Source organism: Camelina sativa, chromosome 13, assembly GCF_030686135.1.
Source record: "Camelina sativa cultivar CO46 ecotype springtype chromosome 13, ASM3068613v1".
NCBI classification, from domain to species: Eukaryota; Viridiplantae; Streptophyta; class Magnoliopsida; order Brassicales; family Brassicaceae; genus Camelina; species Camelina sativa.
The window spans coordinates 8,270,116-8,297,412 of NC_141892.1; the positions used below are offsets into that span (position 1 = coordinate 8,270,116).

Sequence of the window (27,297 nt, forward strand, 5' to 3'; positions counted from 1 at the left end):
GGTAATGGACTTGTATTGCTCACAAACACGACATCTCGTGACACTAAAAACTCCTCTTTAGTAATGTCAAACACCTTCCATCCTTTCTGAGCAAAGGGATAGCCAACAAAAATACACAACCGGCTTCTCTCTGCAAATTTATCTTTATCACGTGCGACATGGTGAACATAACAAGCAGACCCAAAAACCCTCATCTGATTGTAATCTGGTCTGGAACCATGAAGTATCTCATACGGAGATAAGCCATTATGAAGAGACGAGGGAGTGCGGTTGATCAAATATGCCGCAGTAAGCACAACTTCTCCCCAAAACTTAACCGGTAGTGATGCTGGAAACAAGAGTGCTCATTCAACGTTAAGTATGTGACTGTGCTTTCGTTCCTGGCGACCATTCTGTTGAGGAGTCGCAACACATGAAGTTTGATGAACTATTCCATGTTCTCTAAAGTATGACGCAAGAAACATAAATTCTGTCCCATTATCACTACGAACTACTCGAAAGGTCTTACCAAACTGTTTCTCTGTGTATGCAAAAAAATTAGTAAGAACCATACGTACTTCTGGCTTTTCAAGCATTAGATAGGTCCAAACGGCTCTTGAATAATCATCGACGATAGTTAAAAAATAAACTGCATCATAGGATGATGGAACGCGATACGGACCCCAAACATCACAATGAATCAAGGAGAAACACTCTGTTGATTTATTAGTACTTGGAGGAAAAACATATCTTGTTTGTTTGGCTTTAAAACGCACTTCACACGAACGAGAGCCAACAAAGTAGAAGAACTAGAAAACACCAGTAAATACGAAAGAACTGAAAAACTAGGATGACCCAAACGTTGATGCCACAAGGCCTGATCAGAAGAGACGCTTGTTGAGTGAATTTTTGCTGTAGCCACATCCGTAAGATAATAAACTCCATCACGCTCTTCATCGTTTCCAATCAAAGTTCTCGTGAAACGGTCCTGTAAAACACAAATTATGTCAATGAAGGTAGCAACACACTTTGTTTGTTTGACAATTCTAGAAACAGATATCAAGGTGCGCGTCAATGACGGAACATAAAGAACATCGAGTAACGCTACTTTGTTCGAAAGAGGAAACACTCCCATAGTTAGAGCAAATGTTTTGCTCCCATTCGCAAACCCCATCGAACATGGTGGTATAGACACAACATTAGATAAGAGAGAAAGGTCCCCAGTCATATGATGGGAAGCTCTAGTATCAAGAACAACATTGCCAAATTTTGTCTTACGGGACAATTTATCAGAAGTCCCATTGGTTGTTTGACCTTTGAGCATCTGGGCTAGAGCTTGCAATTGTTCTTGTGTGAATTCAGGAAGGTTAGTGGAATTGGAGCTCGTTGCATGAGCTGTCATGGTATAGCCTCTCCCACGTCCAAGACCGCGACCTCCTCTTCCTCGGCCAGCTGAACCCTGGCCACAACCGTTACACTCAGTCCACCATTCCGGAAAACCAACAATTTGCCAACGCTCCTTCTTTTCATGGCCTGAACGCCCACAATGAGAGCACATTACCGAACGAGAGTTGATAATAGATGAATCCAGTCTTCCTCCACTCCGCACCTCTGACCGTGAAGGAGTCGACACACTCTGTTCACCTTGAGCTGCAAAGCCGATGACCTTTTTCCGCTGTTCATGAACCGAACCAAAGGCGAAGCTAGACGTTTTTCTTCTCTAATAACACGAGAATAAATTTCACCAAGGGAAGGCAATGGATCCATTGCAATGAGATTACTACTAAGACCTCCAAACCGTGGGTCGTCAAGACCAAATATAAACTGGTGGATCTACTCCTCTTCTCTTTCTTTTTCTGGTTCAAGAGTAGCACCACGCGTGCACAATCCACACTTACAAATTGTCAATGGTTTGTAAGTCTGAATTTCTTCCGAAAGGTGACATAGCTTCCCATAGTAATCAATAATCGGCTGTCCAGATTGCTGACAAGCCGCTATTTGAGCCTTGATTTGATGGACTCGCACCTTGTTCCCCACTGAGAATCGTTGCATTAAATCCAACCACAAGTCATTTGCCTCAGATGTGAATGTAATTGTGGACTTGACTTTTGGTTCGATGGACGTACGGATCCATCCAACAATTATTGAGTTGACGTCTACCAATTCTCAAAGTTTGGATAAACAATAGAAGGTTTCGAGATTATTCCATTGATAAACCCTGTTTTGTGTTTGGCTTGCAGAGCGTTGGACATCTCTGTAGCCCATTCGTTGTAGTTTTCACCATTCAATAACACCGACGAAATCATGGAATCAGGATTGTCGGAGCGAGAAAGAGATAAGGAGACACCACCGGCGGCTCCGGCTGTTGAGCAACAGCTTTCTTTGTTGCAGAAGAAACTTCCTCTAGCGTAGACATGATTTCTTGTCACGCAAGAAAAACACTTTGAAAAGAAAGAGAATCGAAACTATCGATCAAAAGAGAAAAGAGTTCAGAAAAATTTATGTGAATTTGGCTTTGTAGAATTAGATATCAAACTGACTTACTTTATTGAACAACCTTGACTTGATATTTATACAGAACGGACTCAACATAAGATAAGCTCTAAGTCCTAAGATATTGAGACCTAAGCCTTATCAAAATAGGACTCTAAACACAATTGGACTATAACACATAGATTTGACGGTATCCACAATATTCTCCGTAAGTATCTTTTTTGAAAAGAAAAATGATTGCCAGCTACTTGAAATATAAGCCAACACATGACCACACATACAAAAAATATAAATGTCATGTTAACCACGTGAACTATTGTCATCACATAAGGATATCCATAAACAAATATAGGTTATGTGTACAACACCATAAACATTCAATTCCGGTGTTTGGTTGGCCGAAATTCGGCATTAACCAGTGTTGACCGACATTGACTAGTGTTAACCGGTGTTGACCAGTGTTGACCGGCGTTAACCAGAAAATATTCAGAAAAAAAAATTTCCTACTAAAAGTAATTTTTTTGTTTTTATGTATTTTTGATAAATAAATTAAAAATATTAAATGATTTGTATTATTTAAAAAATAAAATATAACAGCAAAAGTTATAAGACAAAAAAATTTGAAGAAAATTATATACCAAAAAAAGTTAAAAATTATATGGCATACAAAATTTGTGGTATATCTAGTAGCTAATTTTGGTAATACAGAAAATATACCAAAAATAATATAATAAAACTATACCACCAAAATTTTATGTGTAGTAATTTTTTTTCATAAAATTATAACATATATATATATTTTCCTTTTAAAAGTCATTTTTTATTTTGTATTTTCAAAGGTGGAGGTTTTAAATATTTTTTTCAATTTACTTCTTTATAAGATTATGTCATTTGAAATATATCCAAGACATTTCCAATTATTTATTTGTTTTTAATAAGTAGACTAGTTGGGCCCACTTAATCCGTGATAAAAACAAGCATTAATATCAATTAGACGACATCAATTATTTAAATGAAATTTTTTTTAAAAATCATCAGCTTATCAAAAATAATGAAAATAATTTTTAAAAAAATCTTTAATTTTTATTGATTTTTCAAATAAATCACAAAAAAAATTGTTCTTATCAAATAATCTATGATATTCACGGAATTTGTCAACCGAGACTAAACATAAAATTGACTTTCTAAACTAAATTTTAAATTTTACAATTTAAACGAATTTGTTAATAGATAATCAAACCGTTAAATTGTTGCGTCTGAAAATTCAAGCTCATGTTTTATTTGACAAAATCAACTGGAATTTGTGATTTTTAATAAAAAATCATGACTTATTTGGAAAGTCAATAAAAGTTAGATATTTATTCCACCAAGTCTAAAGTTTGTACTTTGTTTCACCAATTTAAATAAATTAGTTATATTTTGACATTTTTCCCATTATTTTCTTATTTATTTTACATTATTGAATAAATTTGAATAAACTGATGAATTGAGACTCGATGACACTGGTTTTTCTCTTCTAACATGCTCCACATATGATGGTTTTTTTCTTAATGAAGCATTCATTAACTTACACCTCTTTGATGATACTGCGAGTGGAATAGTAATTACACATGCTCCTAAGAGAAGAGAACACATGAACATGGTAGGGTCTATTTTGCTCCCTAAACTCATCTTTTTGATTTGTTTCTTTTTTTAAGCTTGTTTTGAATTTTGGATTTAGACGTTTGAAGAAATCTCAAAAGAGTTTAAGAGGGGTGTATGTAATCCATGATTTTGGAAGATTTTGGATTTTTATTAAATTCACATGTTATTCAATTTAGAATTTTAAAATCCTTTTCTAAATCTAGTGTTATTGAAAATGACATTTTAATAAAATCACTCAAAATGTCTTGTTATTCAAACAACAATTTTTAAAAATCATACAAAATCAACTTTTATTGAAAACATAACTTTTTTCTTTAAAATATCGTAACAATGATTTTGGAAGATTGTTAGAGATTTTGAATACATTTTTACACTACAAAACCAATTTATAAATCACACCTCTTTTACACTGAAAAAATAAGGTATTACATAAGCGCAAGTATAAAATATAATTAAAACCATGCCCGGTCAATAATCACGTAAGGTTGATGATAAAAAATTGTCCCTGCGTATGGGTCAAAAGCCAGAAATGACGCCATAATACAATCAAGTTAAGCATAAATTAGGAAATGTTTACAATCATTATCTCATCTTTATGGTCATCAAATGTCATCTCCCATTAAAAACCAAGATAACAAAGATATAAAATAATGTTTCTCTTTGTGTTTGTGGGGTGTGCTTTGGTAAAAGAAAAAGGCAAAAACTAAAGTTGTGACACGAACGACACAAAAATTATTGTAAACAAAGTATTGACGAACACAAGAATGTAAAAGAATCGCTCTTTTTTATTGATCTTTAGGAAACTCTCTCAGATCCTAAAGCTATTTTTGTTCTTTCTCAAAACTCATAAGTTATACCACACATTAGCATCTCCCCTTATATAGAGAACTCAAACACCAAAACCTATTTCTATTAGATTTTGTATATATTTTAGATAACTCCTAAATATAACTTGTCATTATTTTAATCCTTTAGAAACCACAACTTGGTAGGATTAGGACTCCTTATGACTCAAGCTTTCTTCAAGGTTAAGTCAATAATCTCCCTCTTAAACTTGAAGTCAGTTTCCTCCAAATATTGAACTCCAATTAGCTCCCTCATTTCTTTAAATTTAATTCTTCCTAAAGCCTTAGTCAGAATATCAGTTTTTTGCTCATGTCCAGGAACATGTTCTACCTCTGTTTGACCATTCTCCACACATATTCTTTTATAAAGTGATACCTTGTGTGAATATGCTTGTTCATACCGTGAAAAATTTGGATTCTTAGTTAAGGCAATGGCTGATTTGTTATCGACCTTGATCGTGACTTTCTCACCAGACACACCTGTAACTTCACCAAGTAAATCTTGAAGCCATATGGCCTATCGAGCTGCTTCTATTCCGACCATGAACTCGGCCTCGCATGACAACAATGCCACAGTATCTTGCTTCTGCGAACACCATGAGATTGGGCTGCCTCCAAGATAGAAAATGTGACATGTGGTGATTCTTCCATCATTTGGATCCACATTGTGACTACTGTCATTTTATCCTATCAACCTTGGCACCTTTGTAGCAGACCGTTTAAACACTACACCGAAGTTTGTAGTGCCTTGCAAATATCGCAACACCTGTTTCATCGCAACACCATGTGAAACTTTAGGAGTTTTCATATACCTGCTTAACACGCCTAAACAATAATTCAAGTCTGGTCGTGTGTGAAGTAGATAACAAAGACAGCCAACATTCTTCCTAAAGGTTGCAGCATCAATATCTTCTTCCTCCTATGCTTTTGCCAATTTCAAACTGGTCTCCATTAGCATAAGAGTTTGATTGCAGTCTTTCATGTCTGCTTGTTCGAGGATTTTCTTAGCGTATCGTTGCTGAGTTAGCATTATCCCGCCTTCGAACTGACACACTTCAATTCCCATGTAGTAGTTAGTCTTCCTAGATCGCTCATGTCAAACTTGGTTGCCATCTCTGTTTTGAACTCATTGATAACATGCATGCTTGTTCCTGAGACAAACAAATCATCTACATATACACCAACTATGAGTAGGCTTCCTCTTACTTCTTTGCGGTAGACCGATGGTTCTTTAGAACACTTCTTGAACTGCAACTCAACAAGAATATGGTTTAACTTGTTGTTCCATGTCCTTGGAGTTTGTCTTAACCCATATAATGCTTTGTTGAGTTTATAAACCTTGTCTTCGCTCCCCTTTACCTCAAATCCTTCAGGATGTGTGACATAAACAGTTTCTTTTAACTCACCATGTAGAAACGCAGTCTTAACATCAAGGTGATGTATCTCCCAACCGTTAGAAGCTGCAAGATTGAGTAAGAGTCGTATAGTCTCTATCCTGGCCACTGAAGCAAAGACTTCGTTAAAGTCGACCCCATACTGCTGAACATAACCTTTTGCAACCAGTCGCGCCTTGTACTTATTGATAGTCCCATCCGAGTTTCGTTTAAGTTTGAATATCCACTTTAAAACTATTGGTTTAACTCCAGCTGGCAAATCTACAAGGTTCCATACTTGATTTTTCTTGATCGAAAGGAACTCATCTTCACACGCACATATCCACTCTTCGATCTATTTTGCCTCATAGTAATTTCTTGGCTCATTGTTCAAGCACATAAGCAAGAACTCTCTTTCTTCTTCAGCTAAGAAGACATAATCCTGAAGATATTTTGGTTTTACTACCTACCTTGTTGTTCGTCTTAGTATCGACTGTTCTTGACTCTGAACTTCTTCGATCTCTTCATCATTAATAGAAGATACAGAGTTGTTGTCTTCGTTCTCTTCATTGCTTTCTCGATGTTGATCCACATTAACACCATTTTCTGCAACCGATTCTTCTTCATTCTCTTGTTGGATGCCTCGGTTACCAAAATCACCAAATACAACCCTGAAACTTCCACTCTGTTATGCATCTCGACTGTTAGCACTCCAACTCCAACCTTTTGTCTCATCAAACACCACATCCCTGCTTACAATTATTTTCTGAGTTTGCGGTTCTAGAAGTCTATAGGCCTTAGAACCAGGTTCTGTCCCGAGATGAACTGTGGTTCATGATCTATCATCTAGCTTTCGAAAGTGAGGTTTGTCAACCTTAACATATCCAATGCAGCCCAATACTCGAAGATGATCAATATTCGGTTTCTTGTTCCGTAATGCCTCACATGGTGTTTTATTTGCAAGAGATCTTGTTGCAATCTTGTTTAATAAGTAGGTCGAATGTCTGATGGCTTCACCCGAGAAATAGTTTGGAACCTGCATGTGCTCATGATGCTCATTGTCATCTGTAACAATGTCCTGTTTTATAATTATAAATAAAGAATTTTTTTGAATAATTCAGGAAAATGAATTACAAAGGAAATTGAATTAAAAAAAAAAGAAAAAAAATATCAAGCAACAAAAAAGAAGATTGAGCAAAATTAAAAGGGTAAAGGGAAGAAAATGTAAATACGAAAAATGGAAAACGTTACTATGTAAATTAGCAATTTACTATTTGTGTGTTAAAAATAAAAAATATATAAATAGGTGTTAAGAGATTTTAATAAAAGAAAAAAAGAGAGGATTAGAAAAGAGAAAAAAAATAAAGTATACGTGTTTGGAGGCTGCGAGGAGGATCCCTCAGTCTGGGCAGAGGTATTCGACCCAAAGTTGCAAACTTGGAGTAGAGTTGTTATCCCGGACCAGCTGATGATGACAGAGGCTAGGAAGGTGGTGCAGGGGGAGGAGACTTTTACTGTGTCCTGCAACTTTCCGAGGGTACAAGGTTTATGGAATGATTTTAATTATTGTGCAACAGATAGATTGTTATACTGTATGCATGCCGACGGGTATATAATGTGGTGTGACCCTCTGAGCGGGGTAAGGCAAGGGGCCATGGTTTGGAGGAATGTGTATGGTTTAAATGCTCTGAAACCCTTTTTATCCATTTTTTCCGATCCCGATTCCAGTTTGATCTCTTTCCGTGGGGACTTGGCGGATGTGTGGCAGTGCTATTTGCTCAATCATGGTCACAAAAACGGCCTCTTAGGCTTCATGCCGGACAACAAACTCCTCACCTCTTCTCGTGGCAACATTCTCGTCTTCTGGGACCTGCTCGTTGCTGATCCCAAGACACTGGAGATTTGGTGTGCTGAGATTTCGATGCAGATGTGGGAAGGCGACATTGGGGGAACGTCCTCTGGTCCGATGCTGTCTTCTCCACTTCCCCCCACCTTGGCTTCCAGGTTTCCTACTCTGTCTCCTACTCTGTTTCTGTCCATGTTTGAATTAGCTTCTCTACTTTTTTTTTTTCACTTTTATTTAAGGTTTTAGTGAAATCATTACTGTTGTATCATCAAACTACATTAAGTTTGCTCTCGTTCCTTATATCTGGCTCCCCTGTTGGGTTTTCTTTTTGCTTTTGAATATTATCTGCTTTTTTTCATTGCACCAGAGTCCCCTTGTTCTAAGTTATGTTTTCATTAGCAGTTTTCTCAGGGTTAATATTTCTGCCATTGACATCATTTATCCGCAGGTACCTACTATTAAATTATTAATAATTAAAGGCGCATTCCATGCCTGAATCAGTTTATACCTTGACTTAAGATAGAAAGATAATCACACCTGTTATACTTAGGTTTGTTTAGTGGCTCCTTCTCCTGTAGAAGATTGCAAACTTTTTTATTCAAGCCTACGTTATTACCTGTCATGAAGATTGGTTTTTAAGTGCTCTCATTTCGAGATGCTCATCTCTGCAGATTCCAGTTCAGGATGGCCTACCATTGCCAAAATAGCTCGTGGATCTGGTTATACATTCTGGAATGGTTGATGACACTGATCTGGCGTTATTTGAGCAACGTGCACACGGTGATTTTGACACACTCCCCAGTCTCCTTGGCAGTGTATATCAGCAACCTGTTGGATCAAATGGTGATGTTGGTGACGAAGGAGGAAGTAGTAAGAAAAGAGGTAACAGTCATGCGGGAGTCTCTCTAACCAAGGAGGTAAAACAAAGTCCGATCAGGAGCACGAAAGGGTATTCCGTTTTCTGAGGATGATCTCAGGTGATATTTGTTTATTTATAGCTAGTCATTTGCTGTTTCTTCTCATTCTTTTAATATTATTTCCATGTTTATTCTGTGTGTCTTCATTGTGTTCGAGAACATTGACAGTATCTCTCTAGTGACAATTTTAGGTATTTGTGAACTTTTGAGAAGTCCAGAGTTTTCAAAGTCATACTGTACTTAGAATCAAGGCTCTCGGTGGAAATATAAGGTTCTTCGTCCCTACTATCTGAGACTTTAATTTATTATTTTAAAGAAGGATTGGGTTTGTTTTTAGGGGGGGGGGGGGGGGGGGGGGGGGGGGGCTGACCCCAGGTAACTAGCTAACTCCGGAGGATACAGGGAAGGAAAAGTAGAAATTTCTTTAAGTGGTTTTAGTTTCCTGATATTTTCACAAGTCTCAGATTTTATTGAATTTTTAACTTGGCATGGGACAGAGAAAGCTGTTCTCATAAATTTTCTTTACCTCCCTGTCCTAGTTGCTATATCATTACATCCACCATGTTACACCATTCGTATAAACTTCTGTTTTGCCTGCCATTCATCTTGATCTATTTGGTGGTTTACATGTGCTTTTCCGACAAATTGAGTACGGGAAAGGTGATCGGCGTAGCAATTCTAGAAACGTTGTAGTAAACAAGAACGCGAGCGACCCTCAAAAGTGTTTCGTTCGTCTGAACTCAATGAACAAAGACAGAAGGCGATCAAGCACTGCCCCAGTCCCTGGCTCACCAATGAACATGGTTCAAATGCTGTACACCAACGGCTCATAGGTAGCACGAAAACACCTTTTTGTGACAGTGCACTTCGTTTTAGGTGTAAGAAAGATGTGTAAAGGATTTAGTGAACATTCAAGCTTGTTCCTTTTAAATGAGCTTTCTTATTACTACTTAGCTTGTGGGGATTGTTATGAGGTTCCAATAAAGATGATTAGATTAGTTTGTGAACACGATAAAGAAGCCTCTGTTATGAAACTTGCAACAAGATAGACAAGGCAACATCATTGTTTACAGAATCTGAACCTCTGGGAAACCTTGTTATGTAATGTTTATATACATAATTACAATGGCATTCCGGTTTGGTTCAACTGGATACTTTATACAGAATCGGAAATGAATTTCATTTGACTGAATATATATATATGAACGTGAAGACACCAAAATCAAATAGTTTCGAATTTTGTGATAACACGAAATGTGGACTGGTCCCAAATTTTATTACAAGCGGGTTACTTATCAAAGAAAAGAGAATAATGTCAGTGAGCGATCCAACAAGTGAAGCAACCAAAGCTTGGGGACACAACACAAACACGTTTCAAAGGAAAATATAAAATAACGACAGATTCTCTCAGTAATTCCCAAGAACAAATGCTGAATGATCGCTTGAAGAAACCTTTCCTCCATTTTGGTTTACTGAGACGGTTTCTCCTCTTCTTTCTTGGAGGATAAATACCTGTCATTAAAGCACCATGTATGAGATTGTTTCCTAAAAGTTAGAACATATATATGGGTCTCCGTAGAATAGAACTTACCCCTGGGCTCTAGCCCAACGAGAGAGCTGATAGAGCTGTACAGTCTCGTTTGATGCATGGCACGCAAGTAGCAAGTAGTTGCGCGGTTGCACCATCCAGGCAAATCTCATGAACAATGCAGAGTAAACGCACATCGCTGTACAAAACCAAAAGATGTAATGAGAGGCTTAGCTAATAACAATGTTTGCATATAAAGGGGGGGGGGGGGGGGGGATCTCTTTATTATATGTTACCTGAAGACATGTTTCCAGAAATCATTTCAGGGGGCTTCTGCATATCCACCAAACCCTGTAGTGAAATCAATTCGAAACTATAAAATGAATCCAATGGATCAACCAAAAAAAGGATGGATTGATATAAAAGAGAAAGACATGGAGAGAGAAACATACCGCAGCAACAAAACCCCAGTTAGCAATAGGCCCCCAGAAATGAGTGGTTTTAGGGCCAATCGGACTGTTCAAGAACGCTTGGAACCTTGATGTAGCCATAGCTATATCTATCTTCTGAAATTTAATTTAAAAAAAAAAAAAAAAAATGAGAGACTGACTCATGATTACATGAGACAGTTTATATTTATCAGACAAGCACATGAAAGAATCAAACCCAGAGCCCTCGAAATTAGGGTTTTTTGTTTTGGAAAAACCACTCGAATTGGAGTTACTTCAAAAAAAAAAATCACAATACAACTTCGATTGACCAATCTAAAGCTATTATGACAAACAGAAAGAGAACGTTTAGGTTAAAATCAGTCTTGTGATGTGATTGCTCTCACTATCTAAATTGAGATCGAGACAAACCTGGGGGATTCGTACAGGAAAAAAATCGAAGAAGTTGATTGCTCCCAATCGAGCCGAGTTGGTGAAGAGAATATAAAAGACAGACAGACGGAACACAGAGAGAGAGAGAGAGGATGAGAGCCAACAACACAACAGACTACAAAAGTCAAAAGCCTTATTGGGTTTGGGCTTTTTTCACGTTCTTTTTTTTCTTTGGTCAAATGAAAAATAAATTAATTAAGGGAGAGGTTCGGTTAGCCAAACCGGAAGCTTTCAATTTGGAAAATAATGTAAATATGAGATTAACAAAATTTGAAAATAAATCTTGAAATGCAAAAACGTGTTTCTAAGGCATGGAAAAAAATTGGTTAATTTGCGATGTCATTTTCCACTAGCTAGCTCCGAATAACATCTATGGGTACCAAGTACCAGCTTCATGCATGATGCTCCATGATCATATCATACATGTCATACTCCATATATACTAGTGATTTTAGTTCCCCATTGAAGAAAGAAAGAAAGAAAGAAATATTTGGTCTCTAAACTTTTACTTCCTACTAGCTAGGATAGGAAGTTACTATATAAGTTAGGAACATCACCAATGGTTCATATTCCTGATGATAAATCTAACCTAATCAATGCTAAACTATATTACAAATTGCCACTTTGCCAGGCCATGCGGAACAGCGGAAGTTTTTAGTTTTAGTGGATACTTTGAGTAACGTACTACTATGCCGAAGTTTTACTCCTTTTGTGCTATATATATACAACATCGGAAGGTTCTCGATCTTATCTCTTAAAAAACATTTTGGCATGGATGGAAACACAAAAAACCAGGTCCTGCTTTTTTTTTCTTTTCTTCTTTATTTGTCTTTTCGATCGAGAGGTGATTTAGAAAGTCAACCGACTGCAGTTGTTTGTCTCTTCTTCTCGAGACATTAGGACATATCAAAGATCTCTGCACAAATAGTAATTTAGTTAGGTCTCTCTTTGTTAAAATTGTTAAATATCCTATTTTTGGTAAACAGTCTCAATTTTACTAAAATATTGTTTATTTAACTACATTTGTGAAACCATAATAAGAAAAATAATTTTGAATAAGAAAAAGTAAAACAAAACAAAAAAGAAAACTTCCAACTTAAAATATTAAAAAGGAAAAACCAAAATTATAAAGAAAACTTCCAAAAGAAAAAAAAAAAAAAAAACATTAGTTTCCCATAATTATTCTCTTTGTTTTCCGTTTCTTCAAATATATATAATTAAGTTTCCGGGAGGCAAAAAAAAAATCACACAATTCAATTGAAAGAAGACAAGAGAGAAAAGAAGATGGCGTTGCAGAGATCAACAGCGTCGTTTAGGAGACAAGGATCGTCGGGACTCATCTGGAAGGACAGGTTCGTGAGTGGAGAGATTCGTCCCGACGTAGAAAGACAAGAAGAATTGAGCAACGATCATCGTGACGACGGATCAATGGCGGCTAGTACGCCTCCAACGGTGCAACGTAGCGCATCAGACGGAGGACGTGGCCATGGTGGCGCAAGAGTACTTGGGGAGATATCTCCAGCGTTGGATCCACCTTCTCCTAAGATATCTTCCGTTGGTTGTGGCTTTTGTTCTTTGTTTTCGTCTAACGGCCGGAGAGGAAAGCAGAGGTAGGACAAGATCAAGCGCGCTGGAAGTTTATAATTAGATTATCAATAAGTTGTAATTTATTCAAATTTATTAATCACAACAATTAATCATGATAACATTATATTATAAGGTTTTGATTATGTTTAAACATTCAAAATCTTGATGGACTAATTATTTAAAGCGAAGGATTGCTTCTTCTCTTTTTGGTTTATGATATGACGTTTGGAGAGTAGATTGATCCTCTCTTACGAATGTGTTTTGTTTGTGTGTTATCATCGATTTCTCATGTAAAGAGGGTTCCTGCGAATTAGTTTTGGAATGAGTCATTGTGTGCTAAAGCCGGAGACCAAATAGTTTGAATGGTCTTTCTGAATGTACATTGGAGGGTATGATACGTAGCGAAAATATCCGGTAATGTATAAAGACAATTGATAAATTCTGATCTATCAAAAATTCTAGCTTTCTTGTTTTGTTGAAATCACAAAACAAAGATCCAGAAAAGAGGAAAACTTGACAAGAACTTCTATTTGTAAACCCGATCGAGCGTGGTGGGTGGTACGTAAGCTGACTATGACCCATGGATTTTTTTTTGGCTCCCCTCGGCTTGGATTCCACCGTACGTGTGATACTATTGTGCAATGACACTTGGTTACTTAGGTTTCGTACCGGATCCTTTTTTTTGTTGTGGATTAACGGAAGACTTTTTACCAAAGCATATGCTTACTCGCCCGGAATTAGTTAGGCGTTTCGATGAAACTCATATTCCCAATGCTAAGTTCTTTTTTATTAAAACAAAACTTATCTTCTACTAGTCGTTGTATTAGAGGTCCTCTTAGGAATAAAACTTTGATGTTGTACAAGACTTAAAAGTGTTGTTTGGTTACAACGAGGAATAATATAGAAGTGAAAATCTAGTACCAAAGATTGTTTTTGCTACATTAAAGCTCTCCTAAAGGAACTCCCCCTACTAGTAGTTTTTCGAAATTAAGATTCTAATGTATGTTCACTTAATATAATGACCAACTTAATAGTTGATGTGATCGTAATTTGAGGAACAAAATAATTACTTTAGTCTTTAAGGAATGCGCATATAAACTAACGTATAATCCAAACAAAATCAACACATAGGAAAGAATCGTTGTTTCTTTTTTTTTTTTCCTTCTTGCTAAAAAGGTAATTAAGAATCGTTATCAACTCATAATTATATATATAGTAAGAAAAAGAACAGAGTAATAGTGAATTTACAGTAAGCCTTTTAGATTACGATTGGTATTAAGTTGCAACCTAAAAAAGAAGAGATCGAGAGAAGAAAATAAACAATATGTAATAAAAAACAAAAAGAATCAATGGGGAGAAGCAGGACGAACTTTGGTTTTGAAGAGGAGAATGTAGAGTTTGTCCATTGAGAAATAAATAAAACAACCTGTGGAGTGTGTCACGAACGACCCGAAACTTGAACCTACGATGCAATGCCATGCTGGTCCATACCCTTTGTCAAATTCCTGCATATAATAAATATATTACAATATCTCACTTACATAAATATAAATAAATCCCTTATGCAAGTGAACAAAACTGAAACAAAAAATTTAAATTTTTGATCCTTTATACAAGAAAATGGATCTGGTTAAAATTTCAACAATGTCATCAAAATGTCAGACTTGTTTTACCAAATGTCTCTACACAATAATTTTCGAAAAGATCTTTATAGTAGTCAATCCTTAACGTGAAGACTGAGAGAGAGAGACAAAAGAGGGATCCAACAAATAAGTAAGAAAAAGGGATAAGAGTTTGGAAGAGGACCACATGGCTCTGTTGGGTCATTCCCCTTGCTGCCCTTTTCATACATTAGCTGGACCATTTCCCCATCACTCTGTTTTCTTATTTAATTCTCTTAATCTATTCACTCTTCCATCCATTTTATTTTTGTAGATCCAAAAAACCAATAAATTCATTGTTTTCTAATAGTATTTGCAGCCCATTGAACACCCGGTCATTTGTTTGATATTGACATCGAATATTCATGAAAAAGCAATTGGCCATAATAAGGCTTAAGAGAGATGGATGATGTGTCATTTTCCTAGCTAGCATACTTTGTAGTCATTTTAATGACTTAGCGACAATGAGTAATTTAGATGTTTTAGGTATAAAGAATGAGATGTTTGCCTACTTGTTCGTAGATATGTGGCTTGAACGAAAAAACCAATAGAAGCTATCTCAGTCTCATCATCAATTTATATGCCCATTCCAACAATTTAACATAATATTAAAGGACAAACACAAACTTTAGAGACGTTCTAACACTGTAAAATGTTGAACCTAAAACACCAAGACATGATCAAATACATCTTACTTACTCATATTTCATATTTCATCTCGCCAAATTGGTAATAACAAAACTTACAATATCTCTAAAATGTAAAAAAATTTTAAAAGAAATCACAATATATATATCCTAGATATATTATAAGTTTTGGTATTATCAATCTTTTTTGTCTTTTACTTGTTGAAAATCAGACTCTTGGGATATAGAAATATTCATGCATATGTAAATATATGATTAAATAAGAGAAAGAGACAAAAAGGAGAAGAGGAAAAAAAGGGGTTACTAACCTTCTTGAGATTGAAAGCCATGTGCTTCGAACTAAACTTCTCCAAACTATCTAAAGTCATTCTCGCACACCTAAACGCATGTGCCTGCATAAACCCCGGCATGTCCGCAGCTAGTATCCTCACCGTCAACATCTCTGCTGCCGCCGCTATCCTCGCCGTTGTATCCTTCTCCACGTGAGACACCGATTTCCTTCCCTCCTCCGCCACTCCACCACCGCCGCCTCTCCTTCTTTCGTTATTTCTACTACTACAAGTCTCTAACTCGAAGATGTCTCTCATCACATGGTTTTGTGTTTTGTGCGACTGGACGATTGGTTTTGCTTCTACTTCGACTTGAGGTATCGATAGTGGGATCGGGATCTTGGGTTTGGATTTAGGGTTAATGAGTGAATGCTTCGAAGTTGTGATGGAGAATTTGTAGAAGTTCATGAGACTTTTCTTCTTTGGCTTTTTGGTTCTCTCTTCATTCATTTTTTTTTTTTTTTTTTTTTTCTTTTTCTCGTAACAATATTTTGTTGTGGAACTCTTTTAGTGGCTCATATGCGTTATTTATACGGAAGAGTCAAGAGACATACTTTTAGTCCTCTCTCCATTATTTCTTTTGATAATTGAATATATAGAACAAAATTTAATAATAATTATTATATCAAAATGGAGTGCATCCTATGCGTACCATATATATAACATTTTCTTATGAACTTTTATTTTTATATAGTTTGGTCTGCAAAAAGATAATAATTAAAATTGTAACTGGCTAAGAGTGTACTAACTAAATATTAACTAATCTAGCGTCACATGTAAATAATTTCCTTAGCAGCATCTTAATAAGGGTAATGATGGTTATTATGAGTTTTGGACAATGTTCAATTTTATGGACTTGCTTTGCTAAATCTTAAACTATAAAAACAGAGCAATAATCCTAAATCCAGAATCAATGAGGCAGTACCGCCTCTCAATTGGAGCTAGTTGAAGTGACAGTGTGGCGCTGACGGAAGATCACCAGCGATAAAAATGACACAGGAGAATGAGAACGTGAAACCTGACTAGCGATCTCTTGTTTTCATGTGTATGTTTTCTATTTACATGAATTATTGTTTATTATTTTCTTTTTTTTTTTGGTAAAAATAATGATTCTGTGATCTAAAGTTCAGTCAATAGTAATTTCAAAAATTGCATTTGGGTTTTAATTATTTACATAGTTATTTGCATGCCGTTCAATATGTAAGATAACACCATAAATATACTATACATTTTGTTGGAATTCTCTTAATATTTTTTCTTCATATATTTGTTTGTTTATGTAGTTTAGTATCATCGTTTTGTTGTTGATTAAATCTATTAGATCAAATTATTGGTGACAGAACATCGACACTAATAATAAACGATGATATTGCAAGTCATAGTCAAATTTGTCGTAATTTAATCACCGGTATTAATAGCCCTTTAATCTCTCATATACACTTCAAATTAATTAAACCGGCTCGGCCGTATCAACACCAAGCTAGACAATAATAAGAGCATAGACAAATTAAGTAATGTGGTTTAGAAAGTGAATAGGGGTGATTTGTAGAATCAAACCATGTGGCTCTGTTCTACGTCAAGTGAAATTAACCTCTTATTTTCTTGTCAACTAGTGAAATCAACATAAATATATTGGAGATGATTAATTAATAAGTTAATTGTGTATGTTGACAACAACACTTATTGTTCTCATGAAACACTGTTTTCCGGGTCCCCAAATCTGATATTTTATAGTCGTTACCCTTACCAAACTGTTTTTTTTTTTTTTTTTTCCTCAACGCTTCAGTCTCTCTATTAAGTATTAACTTAAAAAACTTTCTTTTTTTGTTGAAATTTCTAAAGAGAGGATTAGGATCGATTCTTAGGTTTTCATCAAGCAAGCGTTTCGACGACGAGCTCTCAATTTTTTTGAGGTTATTGATTCCTTCTTCTTTTCGAATTCTCCCTATCTTCTATATATATATATATATATATTTTTTTCTTTCCTCAGCTCGGAGGGATTTCTGAATTCTCGTTTCCGATCTCTTGATCCGACCGATGATCTCCAATTGAATTCAATTTCCCCCTTTTTGAATCTTTCGTTGCAGTAGTCTCGTTGGTGGCGCAAGCATCGATATAGGCTTTGGGGGATCGCTTGTAATGAGACGAATTTTTAAAAGTTTGGTACTTTGAACTTTCCTGAATCGAATCGACTTTTACAGTAGAGGGTTTCTAGGGTTTGTTTTAGGGTTCTTTGTGGATTAGTTGTATACTAGAGAGAGAGAGAGAGAGAGAGAGAGAGAGAGAGTGTGTTTTCTTTTTTAAGCTTTCTTGGAACATGTCTGGTGGAACTCCGGTTGGTGGTGGTGGCTACATTAGGCAAAGACATAGCCAAGGTTATGCATCTGGTGGTGATGATCTTGAGGACGATGCTTGCTCTAGGCCACAGCCTTTTGCGTTGGAGAGTCCTAGAAGTAAAACTTGGGTTGAGATTTTGGAGAATGTGCTTTGGATTGCTTCTGCTGTCTTCATTGTCTATTTTGGAGACAGGCACTCTAATATGATACACATTCTTCTACATGATGCTCGGATCAAAAGGTAACCACCGAGTTCTTCAAATGGCTTTCTTCTTTTTACATTTTTGCCTGTGTGTTAATATGTTGGGGTGAAGACCTGAGGATGCCATAGAGTTTGAATTCAATGTTCTGCTTAGTAGGGAAGCAGGAATCATAGAAACTTAGTCATAAATCAAGTGTTAGGAGAATCTATCTTCTTAATATTTAGTTGAACAAGTTCTTTTATGGTCCTTTATGGTTCTTTCCCCAAACCATGATGAGTCTTGCGGATTAACAAGGACATGTGCATAGGTAAGGTGGATACTATTTGAAGGCCTTTGTTGTTAAAGTGGTTTCTAGGAAATGCAGATTCTCTTGTCACGATATGGTGTTCTGCAATTTCAACATATTTTTGGGGATGATGGGTCTTACTGTGAAAACTATCTAAACATAATGCAATTATTTCTAGGATGCCTTTGTATTTCGGGATGTTGGGAATAGCTGTGAACATTGTGATCATAATCTACGAAAGCATGTTATCTTGGAGCATGAGAAGGTTCGATGAGAAATGGGAACTGTGGAGTATATCTGCTCTGCCTTTCATCACCCTACTCGGCCTCATTTCATTTGGCCTGTAAGTAAAGAACATGTTTTAGTGAATCAGGAACTACTACCGGGATTATCACTATTTGTTGTGTGTGACAAATTTGCAAAAATGCAGGCTCTCCTTTGCTCTGTGGCCTATATGGAGCTTCTTGACTCTTCCTCTTCTGGTATGATGATCTCAGTCCTCTATACAACAAAATCATTCCTTGTAGACAAATCTTATATGTTTTTTTTTTTTTTTGGATGATTTTGCAGTTCACATTGTTCATGGCATGCCTAGTTGTGTTCCCACATCTCATGATCATAAAATTCAGGCCTCAATACGAGGAACTTCGGATAGATTGATATGTAGAAGAGGATGGAGATAGGTGTAACTGGGAAAGTGATGCCCTGAATTTTTCTTCAGAAGTGAATAAATCTGAAAACTGAAGGGGATGCGTTTGTTTTGTGTGGTGTATATAGATAGAGATAGGTGAACTACTCATTGATGATCTATTGGGATCTTTTTTGTTTTTCCTATATTGTTTTGGTCATTGAGATTCGTTCATGTCTTTGTTTCATTTCTGAGTTTAGTGAAGTGAAAAATGTTCTCTTTCGCCTCCCTTCAAAATTAGTTTACAAGTTTGTGATGAATAGTGGAATAAAATCATTAGTAGTAGAGAAGGCTCTCATAAGCTACAAACAAGCCAACAAGTCCCCCCCCACAATTGGGTAAGATGAGTTCAAATTATTGAATCCTAACCTGCAAATAACCAAATTAATCATGCTTGCCTAATTGCCTTCATTGAAATTAGTTACTCCAAAAATTGATATACTGACCCAAAGAAAAAAAAAAAAAAAAAGTAAAAAACAAAGGAAGGAAGCAAATTAATATCTCCCCTAAGACAAAACTACAGATTGAAACAGCATAGTGGTGGGATAAGAGGGGGGGAGAGATGGGACACGTAATGAGGCTGCTGATAAACTCTCCTTCTTCGCCTCTTCTCCAACTCCGATACCACCGGACTCTTGACCCAAACTCTGTCTTCTCTCTGCGAACCTCGATTGCCAAAAGCAGCAAGGGACGATTCTCTTGTCTTTTCTCCGGCGGCAGTCAGAGAGAGGTTTGTGACAACTTTACTCTTTTACTTCCCTATACTTGTTCAAAGGACACTTTTTGTTTGAACAATCAGAGCCTTACTCACTTAAGGGATCGAATTCAATTCTTCGGGATTAGTGGGTTCTCCTGAAAATTGATGTTTATGGAGCCGATTGAAGTAAAGCTCACGAATTTATTGAAAAAAGTTAGTTAGGATGCATTCTCCAACTTGAATTACTCGCTAACATAGCCACATAGGGAAGCATATAGATCAGTTTTCTTTGGAGGAATAAGTTAAGCGGCACACTTCTTATCTCTACTGTAGCTAAGATTGAATGTTGCTGATTTTGAGCTGTTGTGAGTTAGTTGAAAGAGCTGTTACCAACGGCTTGACATATACGGTTGTCTTGGTAGATTGTTTCTAGCTCTAGCTGTTGGTTGCCCATTTGGGTAAGAGTTTAGAGTCTCTCTCTGGTTTGGTGAATTGGTATGAATGAGAATAGCAATTCCATAGCTTTGTTTCTTATTACATATACTGTGCTGTGTCTCCTTCATTTCTGCAGCTTCTCGGTATATAGATATACAGGAAGTAGTTTGTTTAGTCAATAACATTATTTAGGAACTACACGTTTAACACTTTCTATCTCTGTAAACGAAACTTTTATGACACATCAAGGAAAACAAATTTAAAGAATTGATATGCTTCAGAGACGGAGAAGTGTACCATCGTGATTTGTTGGCTAATACTGTGCTGTTCAATTTCCTTGACTGTGCAGGACCAAGCTCGTAAAGCATTGGAAAGCGCTCTTGGTGGGAAGAAAAATGAGTTCGAGATGTGGGACAAAGAGATCAAGAAAAGAGAAGAATCTGGCGGCGGAAATGGTGGCAATGGAGGAGGAGGAGGACGACGTTGGTTTGGAGGTGGTGGTTGGTTCGGTGGAGATCATTTCTGGAATGAAGCTCAGCAGATTGCCATTACCCTCTTAGCAATACTTGTCGTGGTATGCTTTTACTTAACAAATTTAAAACATCTTATTAATTGGAAAGACATTGTTTTGTTGTTGTTGATGGTTTTGAGGTGTGTTTACTGGTTGTAGTATATGTTGGTTGCGAAAGGTGAAGTAATGGCTGCATTTGTGTTAAACCCGTTGTTGTATGCGTTGCGAGGAACACGAGAAGGTTTGACTTCTTTAAGCTCCAAACTCATGGGAAGAGATGCTTCGAAAGTGAACAGTGATAAATCAGAGGAGATGTGGAAGAAGGAAGGTTTCACTGCTAAAGAGAGCGTCGTTCGGAAATGGGGAAGTGACTGAAACAAAATTCTTAGAGCCGACTCAAGAAGAATGACTTGAGTGTTTTTTGTAAAATGAAAATGAGATCAAATGCAATCGACCATTTCAGTTTTGTAATGAAATTTAGGTATTCTTCTGTGAACCAGAAAGTGTGACTCTGTTTGTAACTTCATCATCCTTTTCTTTTTAACATCAAAGATGAGATAAATTTGTGTCTATAGCTAAATTCTTTTCCACAAATAATGAGCAAGCTTATTGTTGTAGCCTGTCGGTTTGTGTCTATACAACTTTTCTGTCGTCGGAATTTGGTGATCTTACAACTAATAAGTAGATGAAACCTCTACATACGTCTTATGGTAATATTTGGCCAAGCAGAGAGCTAATCCAGACTAAAATCTTCAAGCCATATGATAACTTCGTTCCTCTGCAATGCAAAGCAATTACAAAGAACAGATGAGCACACAAATCAGAAGAAAATGCAATAACCATCATTTGTTGTGTCATGATGATAATAATGACAAAGATGAGATAATAGTAACTGCTTAATTCCTAAACTTATAGACATCAAAACATTGGTAGAGCTAGGAAGCATACCATTATGAAGTTCCATGTTCGTCCTGGATCATTGTAACGAGCAAGCATGCAACCCTTCTTAGCTCTAAGACCATCTTTACTTAAACTGTTCCTCAGCTCAATCTCTTTTGCACGGACTACATCCTCTGTCGGTTTCCCACTGAATTTAATTGCTGCAGCAAAACCGCCTTCCATCTGCTTCAACTTGATCTTTTCTTCATTAGGCATCGGTAAGCTAGAGGAACAAAGTGTACTCGGTCAGTCTCATAAACCCCATTTGTAGATGGTAATGGTGACTTAAACTACCCATGATAAGGTTTACCTGCTGAGATCTTTTCCTGATGGAATGACAATTTGTACTGACACATCAGCAGAGAGTTGAGCATCTGTTGTTTGGGTGAACACTGGTGTTGTCATTGGTATTTTCTCCGTCGTCGAGTTTTTTCCGAAAATGTAGCTTCACAGGTAACAGCATTTGTTACATTTATCTCAAACAAATGCAAGAAGAGTTTATAGGAAAAAAATGGCCTCACAGAACCCTCACCCAGCGACATTGTTGAAACCTGAAGAGCCAGAAAGCTTGTCACCGTTTGTCTCCACCACAATGAAAGGTTCATACTTTCTGACCTGCCAAACCATTAAATCCAGTTTAAAGCAGATCATGACAGGAACAATTTGCATATTTGATGCAGTAAGCCAAACACAAGAAGATATGTGACCTCGTAGTTTGCTCTTCTTTTCAGTATTTGATACTTTGGAGTTTCCAAGTCAGGCGTTTTATATATCCGTAGCTGCAAACAAGAAAGTTAAACCTATAACTCACTTGTAAAAGGAGATGATCAAACCATTTTTAAAGAAAGCTAATGAGAGACCAGCCCCACCTGCTTAAACACATCAACAAGACCTTCTAGAGAAAAGTAGTCATTGTTATTGATAGAATCCCACAAGTCCTGCACAATCCAGTTGTGTTGATAAGTAAACCGCATCAAAAAGGAGCTTTCCACAAGAACATGTTCAACAATATATATACCAGATGGCTGCAAAATTTCTTAGTTTGTGGATTAACTTCCATGATAGATGTTCCAGTGAAGACAAGCTCTGGTTTCCATGGTAAAAGCATGAACTTCATAACCATTGTCCATCTTGTGGTTATCTCATATGGACCTGTCTGTTGCAGCAGCTTGCATCAGTTTCATAGTTTACAAACTAAATGGTAAAAAAAAAAAAAAAAAAAAAAGCTTAAAACTTTGTCAAGACCTGTTTAGCCCAGTGAAGTTGAAAAAGAGGAGTGAAGAGATTCTTGAGAAGAGAAATGTTGAAAATATAACCGGAGATGGTGTCGTGCTTTGTGATGGGGTCTCTGAACTTGACACGCTCGTCATACGCCGTCGGATCGATTCCTTGGTCGTCGAATAGGTGAGGAAGATCCTTGTACAAGAACCCGACGAGCTCTTCCATGTCAACCTTCGACAATGATGTCGATGCGACTTCCTTGCCTACCTCAAGACTCAGTATTGGCCACCGCAGCCGGGACGTTACGTTGCGCCTCGTAAGCGGGAGGAAACGGGTGGGAACATGCCGCCGAGAATCAATACCGACGGCGGTGAGAATTGGCCGGTAGAGGTGAACACTGGTAGCCATAGAACGTTGATAAAAAAGTTTTGGTGGTTTATTAATGACTTTTGTAAAACTGTATTTGTACGATGAATTTGTTTGTAGGAGAAAACAAATTCAGTAAAGTAAACTCTCTAGAAAACTAGTCTAAGCTTTAATATTAGAAGAATTAGGGTTTTTATTGCTAAGAACAAGAAGAGAACTGAATAATTATATTCAATAATCCATGCCTTACAATGGAGAAGTTTTTCCCCCTTTATACATATTCATAAATCGCACAATATATTAACTTTCTTTATCAGACGAACTAAAATAAGGAAAGTTACTCTATCTCTTAGATCGGCCGCCGGATGAAGTGGAAGTCGGTTCGTCATCCTCGAGGCTAGGCTTCTTCTATCCGAAGTGGGCTTAAATGACCTAACTGAGTACTTAACCGGATTCCCAGTTAAATAACCAAATTGTCTTTCTGGTTTAGTTCGGTATGTCGGGGGTGCTAAATCCTGCACAACAATTAGTCCCCCCCCCAGTTCTAAATATTCGGAATTCAATTTGAATATTTTGAACTATGGAAAAGAGAATATCCGATCTAGACCATAAAGAATCATTTGATTTTACACGGGATTCCCGCGCCACTTCAACGTGAACCGTCCGGATGACACATGTCGTTTGCGTCACATCCGCTAGATCAGAAGTCGAAGAGCCGCGTAGGTCATAATGACTCTTCGTAGGGTTACCGCCCATTCGACTCTATAAATACGCCTCCTCCCTTCGTTATTTCTCATTTTCTGCCAACAGTGAAAGGTAATCTGCTCCGAACTCTCTTCTTTTCAATTATTTATCTCCATTTTTCTTCCGCACTCTCCGAACTCACATCATGGCGGGCACTTCGGATCCTTCTTTTTCGCCGGAAAGCGAAAGCGGGCAATTAATTCGTCGCACCTCCAGACGCGTCGCGCAGATCGGAGAATCCAGTAGATCGGGCTCTGAAATCCCATCTCTTCTAACTCGCTGCTCAGCTGGAGCTTCATCATCACGGACTCCTCTACCAGTTCGTCATGAAGACGGGAGTGACGAACTGACTCAAGACGTGTTGTCGCAAGAAGAAGACCGTTTCACGCCTTTAGGAATCTCAATCGAAGATATCGATCCTTTGTTAGACCATAAAGGACGAATTGGAGGCGATAAGAGTTTGAGTTCGATCAAAACCATGAACGACATGCTGAACTCATGCGGTCTATTCAACAGCAACGTCACAATTTTTATTCCTCGAGCCGACCAGCGCCCCTGGAGCCCGCCGGAAGGGTACATATGCTTGTACGAGGGTTATTTTACTGAATGTCGCCTCCTATTCCCAATCCCAGCATTGATATCACTCTACGCCCAAAGACGCAGGATAGCGATCTGCCAATTTGTCCCTGGAGCCATTTGTAACTTCATGGCTGCCCTTACCATAGCAGCCGAAGTCGGACTTAACATTGGAGGTCAATGCTTTGAGCAACTATCCAACTTCAAGTCATCAAACAGTCTGCATCGCTGGGAAGTGAATATGAGACCGGCGCACAATTTCCTTGCTGGTCAAAGAGTTTCCAAATTCAAGAAGTGGGTGAACCACTACTTTTATGTCCGCGTCGATCAGTACTCGCTCGTTAGTCCATTGGGTTTCCATCGGAGAGTGTGGAATGAAAATCCTGGTAGATTTTATATTTCCAGTACGTTCTAATTGACTTCGGCACCTCTGACCAATTTTAACTTTTTCATGTCTTGCTTCCAGATCGTCCATTTTGCGCAACATGTCTAGCTCCGGACTATCACCCTGTCAGGAACGCTCTACTATCCGGGAACAATCGTCGGTGGGAATTTATTACCCGTATCCGTGTTGAAACAGCGATGGGCAAACCCAGGACAACATTCCCAAGTTTCGCGAGTTCGCTGGGACGAACTGCGGAGCCAGCCGGGTCACGTGTCGTTGAATCCGACAGTCTCCAGGTCATTCGCCGAGAGACCCAGGCTGCCATCGAAGCCGATATCAATTCTCCTCAGGACCGGTTTGATGCTGATCCTGTTCAGGATCGGACCGTCGTCGATCCCACTCGGGCTTCCGAAGAAGACGTCGACACGGTCGATGTTACGAAAGGCGATACCCCTCCTCTAGCTTTAGGGAATGTCGTTCCTCCGAACGATGAAGAAGATGTTCCTCAGCTTGGAGCTGGACCAAAAAGGAAGAAGAGGAAACACAAAAAGAAGGCGCCGCAGCCAGCAACAAACCGCAAACGCTCAGCTGAAAATGCCGGACTGGAATCTGCCGACCGATTCCGTCTGGCAAGAGAAAATGACAAAACGGATCACAAGTCGTGATGCTTCAGGCGAACTTTTCCAAACCTTGAAGATCTCCAGTCGAATTCTTCCGTCAGCGGACGAACTGGAGTTCCAACAAGCGTTCCTTGACGTCGCCGAATCCCACTTAATGGTTAGCCTTATCATTTTCTTTAACTTGTTCAAACTTTGTGCGGGCAAGACTGACTTATATTCTTTGAATGCACAGACTGCCGCCAGGATGAATACGCTGACTCAGTTGTACGATAGGCGAGTCAAAAGTGATGAAAAGTCTGGATTCGAGCTTGAAAAGGTGAAGGAATGCGCGGAACAAATCCGAGTTGCCAGCAAAGCTAAGGATGAGAGGATCAAGGAGCTTGAAGCTCTTCTCGCTGAAAAGGACGATATCATCGCCAAATCCGAACTAAGGATTGGCGAACTGAATTCCCGAGCGCTTATTCTCGAAGAAGAGAAATCCGAACTGCAGGGAGCATGCAACGAGTTGAAAATCAAACTCGACTTTGAAGTTAAAAGACTTCGGCGGGATCGTTTGGAGAAGGTGGAGCGAACAGCGAAGAAAGCGCAGACTCGATTGAATAAGGTCAAGGCTTATTTAGTCGAACAAGAGAAGATTCGCCCCTTGGAAGACCTGTTAAACCAAGCTACCAGGGTGCAGGAAACTGTGCAATATCTGATCGAGAAGGGGGTCGTTATTCCTGAGGAGCGAATCGCGGAGATTGATAAGAACAAGGCCAAAGCCGAGGAAACTCTCCAAGCGATCGACGTCCTCGAACTGAATGAAAATGACGTCGTCATGTCCCCTGATCAGCTGGGCTACAGACTTCTTCACCCTGGAACGATGGCTCCGGACTCCGTCTACCATCCGTATGGCTCCAATGTCGAGAGCTTCCAAGCCGATTTGACCGGTGCTTTGGACTCTGATCTTTAATTTTTTTGTTTTTGCCCCAAACTCTATTATGTATGGGTTTGAATACCCTTGTAAAACATTGCCGACTTGTTCGGCCCATTCTCCCTTTTGAAACTTTTTCTTCTTTTTTGTGCCGGAATTTTTCCTTTTGCCCAAAAGGAAAACTCAACAAATTCTCGAAATTTGCACTTTTGCCATTTTGCACAGAATATGGAAATTTCACCCCCCAGTGTGCAGATAAATCAACCGGCGCGGTCTCCGAACTAAACAATTCTTGAAAAACTTTAAACCAAAGCGATGTCGAACTCTATTAGCAGCGTGGATGCTGATGTTCCGCGTCAAACCGGAAGATAGACGTGACCTGGAAGAATTTCTTCATCAGGTGGAAGACCGTCACACGGAGTACTGCGATCGACTCGCCGCACTCGAACAAGCGCAACGCGAATTGCTGCTCAAGCTTGAGATGCTTGAATCCCACCCAAAAGATTGGATCGAAAATGGATTCGAGAGGATAGCGGCCCTGCCGCCATGCCTGGTTGCGTATTGCAACAAGTGCCGAAAGGAAGCAGATCAGAAGCCGACACACATGGATCCTACCCTATTGGTGACTTCATTCCAGGAAACGTCAA

At 38.1% G+C, this 27,297-nt stretch overlaps 6 protein-coding genes, 1 long non-coding RNA gene and 1 pseudogene across 10 annotated transcripts; 4 read left to right on the plus strand and 4 right to left on the minus strand.

Annotated features, from left to right (window-relative positions):
* Positions 1-5,127: 5,127 nt before the first annotated feature.
* Positions 5,128-5,991, minus strand: LOC147929308 (uncharacterized). Its single transcript, XM_087480565.1, has 4 exons — positions 5,893-5,991; positions 5,665-5,727; positions 5,503-5,569; positions 5,128-5,441 (listed from the first exon to the last, which is right to left on the minus strand). Exons 1-4 carry the CDS (start codon positions 5,989-5,991, stop codon positions 5,128-5,130), a joined length of 543 nt encoding a protein of 180 aa, XP_087336691.1.
* Positions 5,992-10,317: 4,326 nt separating this feature from the next.
* Positions 10,318-11,667, minus strand: LOC104736083 (mitochondrial pyruvate carrier 1). Its single transcript, XR_759522.3, has 5 exons — positions 11,486-11,667; positions 11,078-11,191; positions 10,922-10,976; positions 10,689-10,824; positions 10,318-10,609 (listed from the first exon to the last, which is right to left on the minus strand). It is a non-coding gene; the product is annotated as a mitochondrial pyruvate carrier 1 (long non-coding RNA).
* A 923-nt stretch (positions 11,668-12,590) lies between these two features.
* LOC104736084 (MAPK kinase substrate protein At1g80180 pseudogene) lies at positions 12,591-13,307 on the plus strand (annotated as a pseudogene). Its single transcript, XR_015577329.1, has one exon. The product of XR_015577329.1 is annotated as an MAPK kinase substrate protein At1g80180 pseudogene (transcript).
* A 966-nt stretch (positions 13,308-14,273) lies between these two features.
* Positions 14,274-16,355, minus strand: LOC104736085 (uncharacterized). Its single transcript, XM_010456007.2, has 2 exons — positions 15,710-16,355; positions 14,274-14,598 (listed from the first exon to the last, which is right to left on the minus strand). The coding sequence occupies exons 1-2, from the start codon at positions 16,178-16,180 to the stop codon at positions 14,440-14,442; spliced, it is 630 nt and encodes a 209-aa protein (XP_010454309.2). The 5' UTR covers positions 16,181-16,355; the 3' UTR covers positions 14,274-14,439.
* Positions 16,356-17,390: 1,035 nt separating this feature from the next.
* On the plus strand, positions 17,391-19,465 carry LOC104736086 (uncharacterized). Of its 3 annotated transcripts, none has more exons than XM_010456008.3 (5): positions 17,391-17,643; positions 17,818-18,307; positions 18,734-18,898; positions 18,986-19,037; positions 19,126-19,465. In XM_010456008.3, the coding sequence occupies exons 2-5, from the start codon at positions 18,048-18,050 to the stop codon at positions 19,213-19,215; spliced, it is 567 nt and encodes a 188-aa protein (XP_010454310.1). In that variant the 5' UTR covers positions 17,391-17,643; positions 17,818-18,047; the 3' UTR covers positions 19,216-19,465. The 3 variants fall into 3 exon arrangements, with proteins under 3 accessions (XP_010454310.1, XP_010454312.1, XP_087338381.1); XM_010456010.3 differs by having other exon boundaries at positions 17,429-17,643; positions 17,821-18,307; XM_087482255.1 differs by having other exon boundaries at positions 17,439-17,643; positions 17,721-18,307.
* A 44-nt stretch (positions 19,466-19,509) lies between these two features.
* Positions 19,510-21,458, plus strand: LOC104736087 (uncharacterized). The gene is made up of 3 exons (XM_010456014.3): positions 19,510-19,973; positions 20,725-20,949; positions 21,046-21,458. Exons 1-3 carry the CDS (start codon positions 19,806-19,808, stop codon positions 21,259-21,261), a joined length of 609 nt encoding a protein of 202 aa, XP_010454316.1. The 5' UTR covers positions 19,510-19,805; the 3' UTR covers positions 21,262-21,458.
* On the minus strand, positions 21,440-23,706 carry LOC104736088 (uncharacterized). Its single transcript, XM_010456015.3, has 8 exons — positions 23,071-23,706; positions 22,844-22,981; positions 22,695-22,763; positions 22,533-22,604; positions 22,358-22,440; positions 22,136-22,270; positions 21,835-22,048; positions 21,440-21,664 (listed from the first exon to the last, which is right to left on the minus strand). Exons 1-8 carry the CDS (start codon positions 23,452-23,454, stop codon positions 21,620-21,622), a joined length of 1,140 nt encoding a protein of 379 aa, XP_010454317.2. The 5' UTR covers positions 23,455-23,706; the 3' UTR covers positions 21,440-21,619.
* Positions 23,707-24,301: 595 nt separating this feature from the next.
* LOC109128339 (meiosis-specific protein ASY2-like) lies at positions 24,302-26,689 on the plus strand. The gene is made up of 3 exons (XM_087480566.1): positions 24,302-25,136; positions 25,199-25,746; positions 25,970-26,689. The coding sequence occupies exons 1-3, from the start codon at positions 24,302-24,304 to the stop codon at positions 26,687-26,689; spliced, it is 2,103 nt and encodes a 700-aa protein (XP_087336692.1).
* Positions 26,690-27,297: the final 608 nt, after the last annotated feature.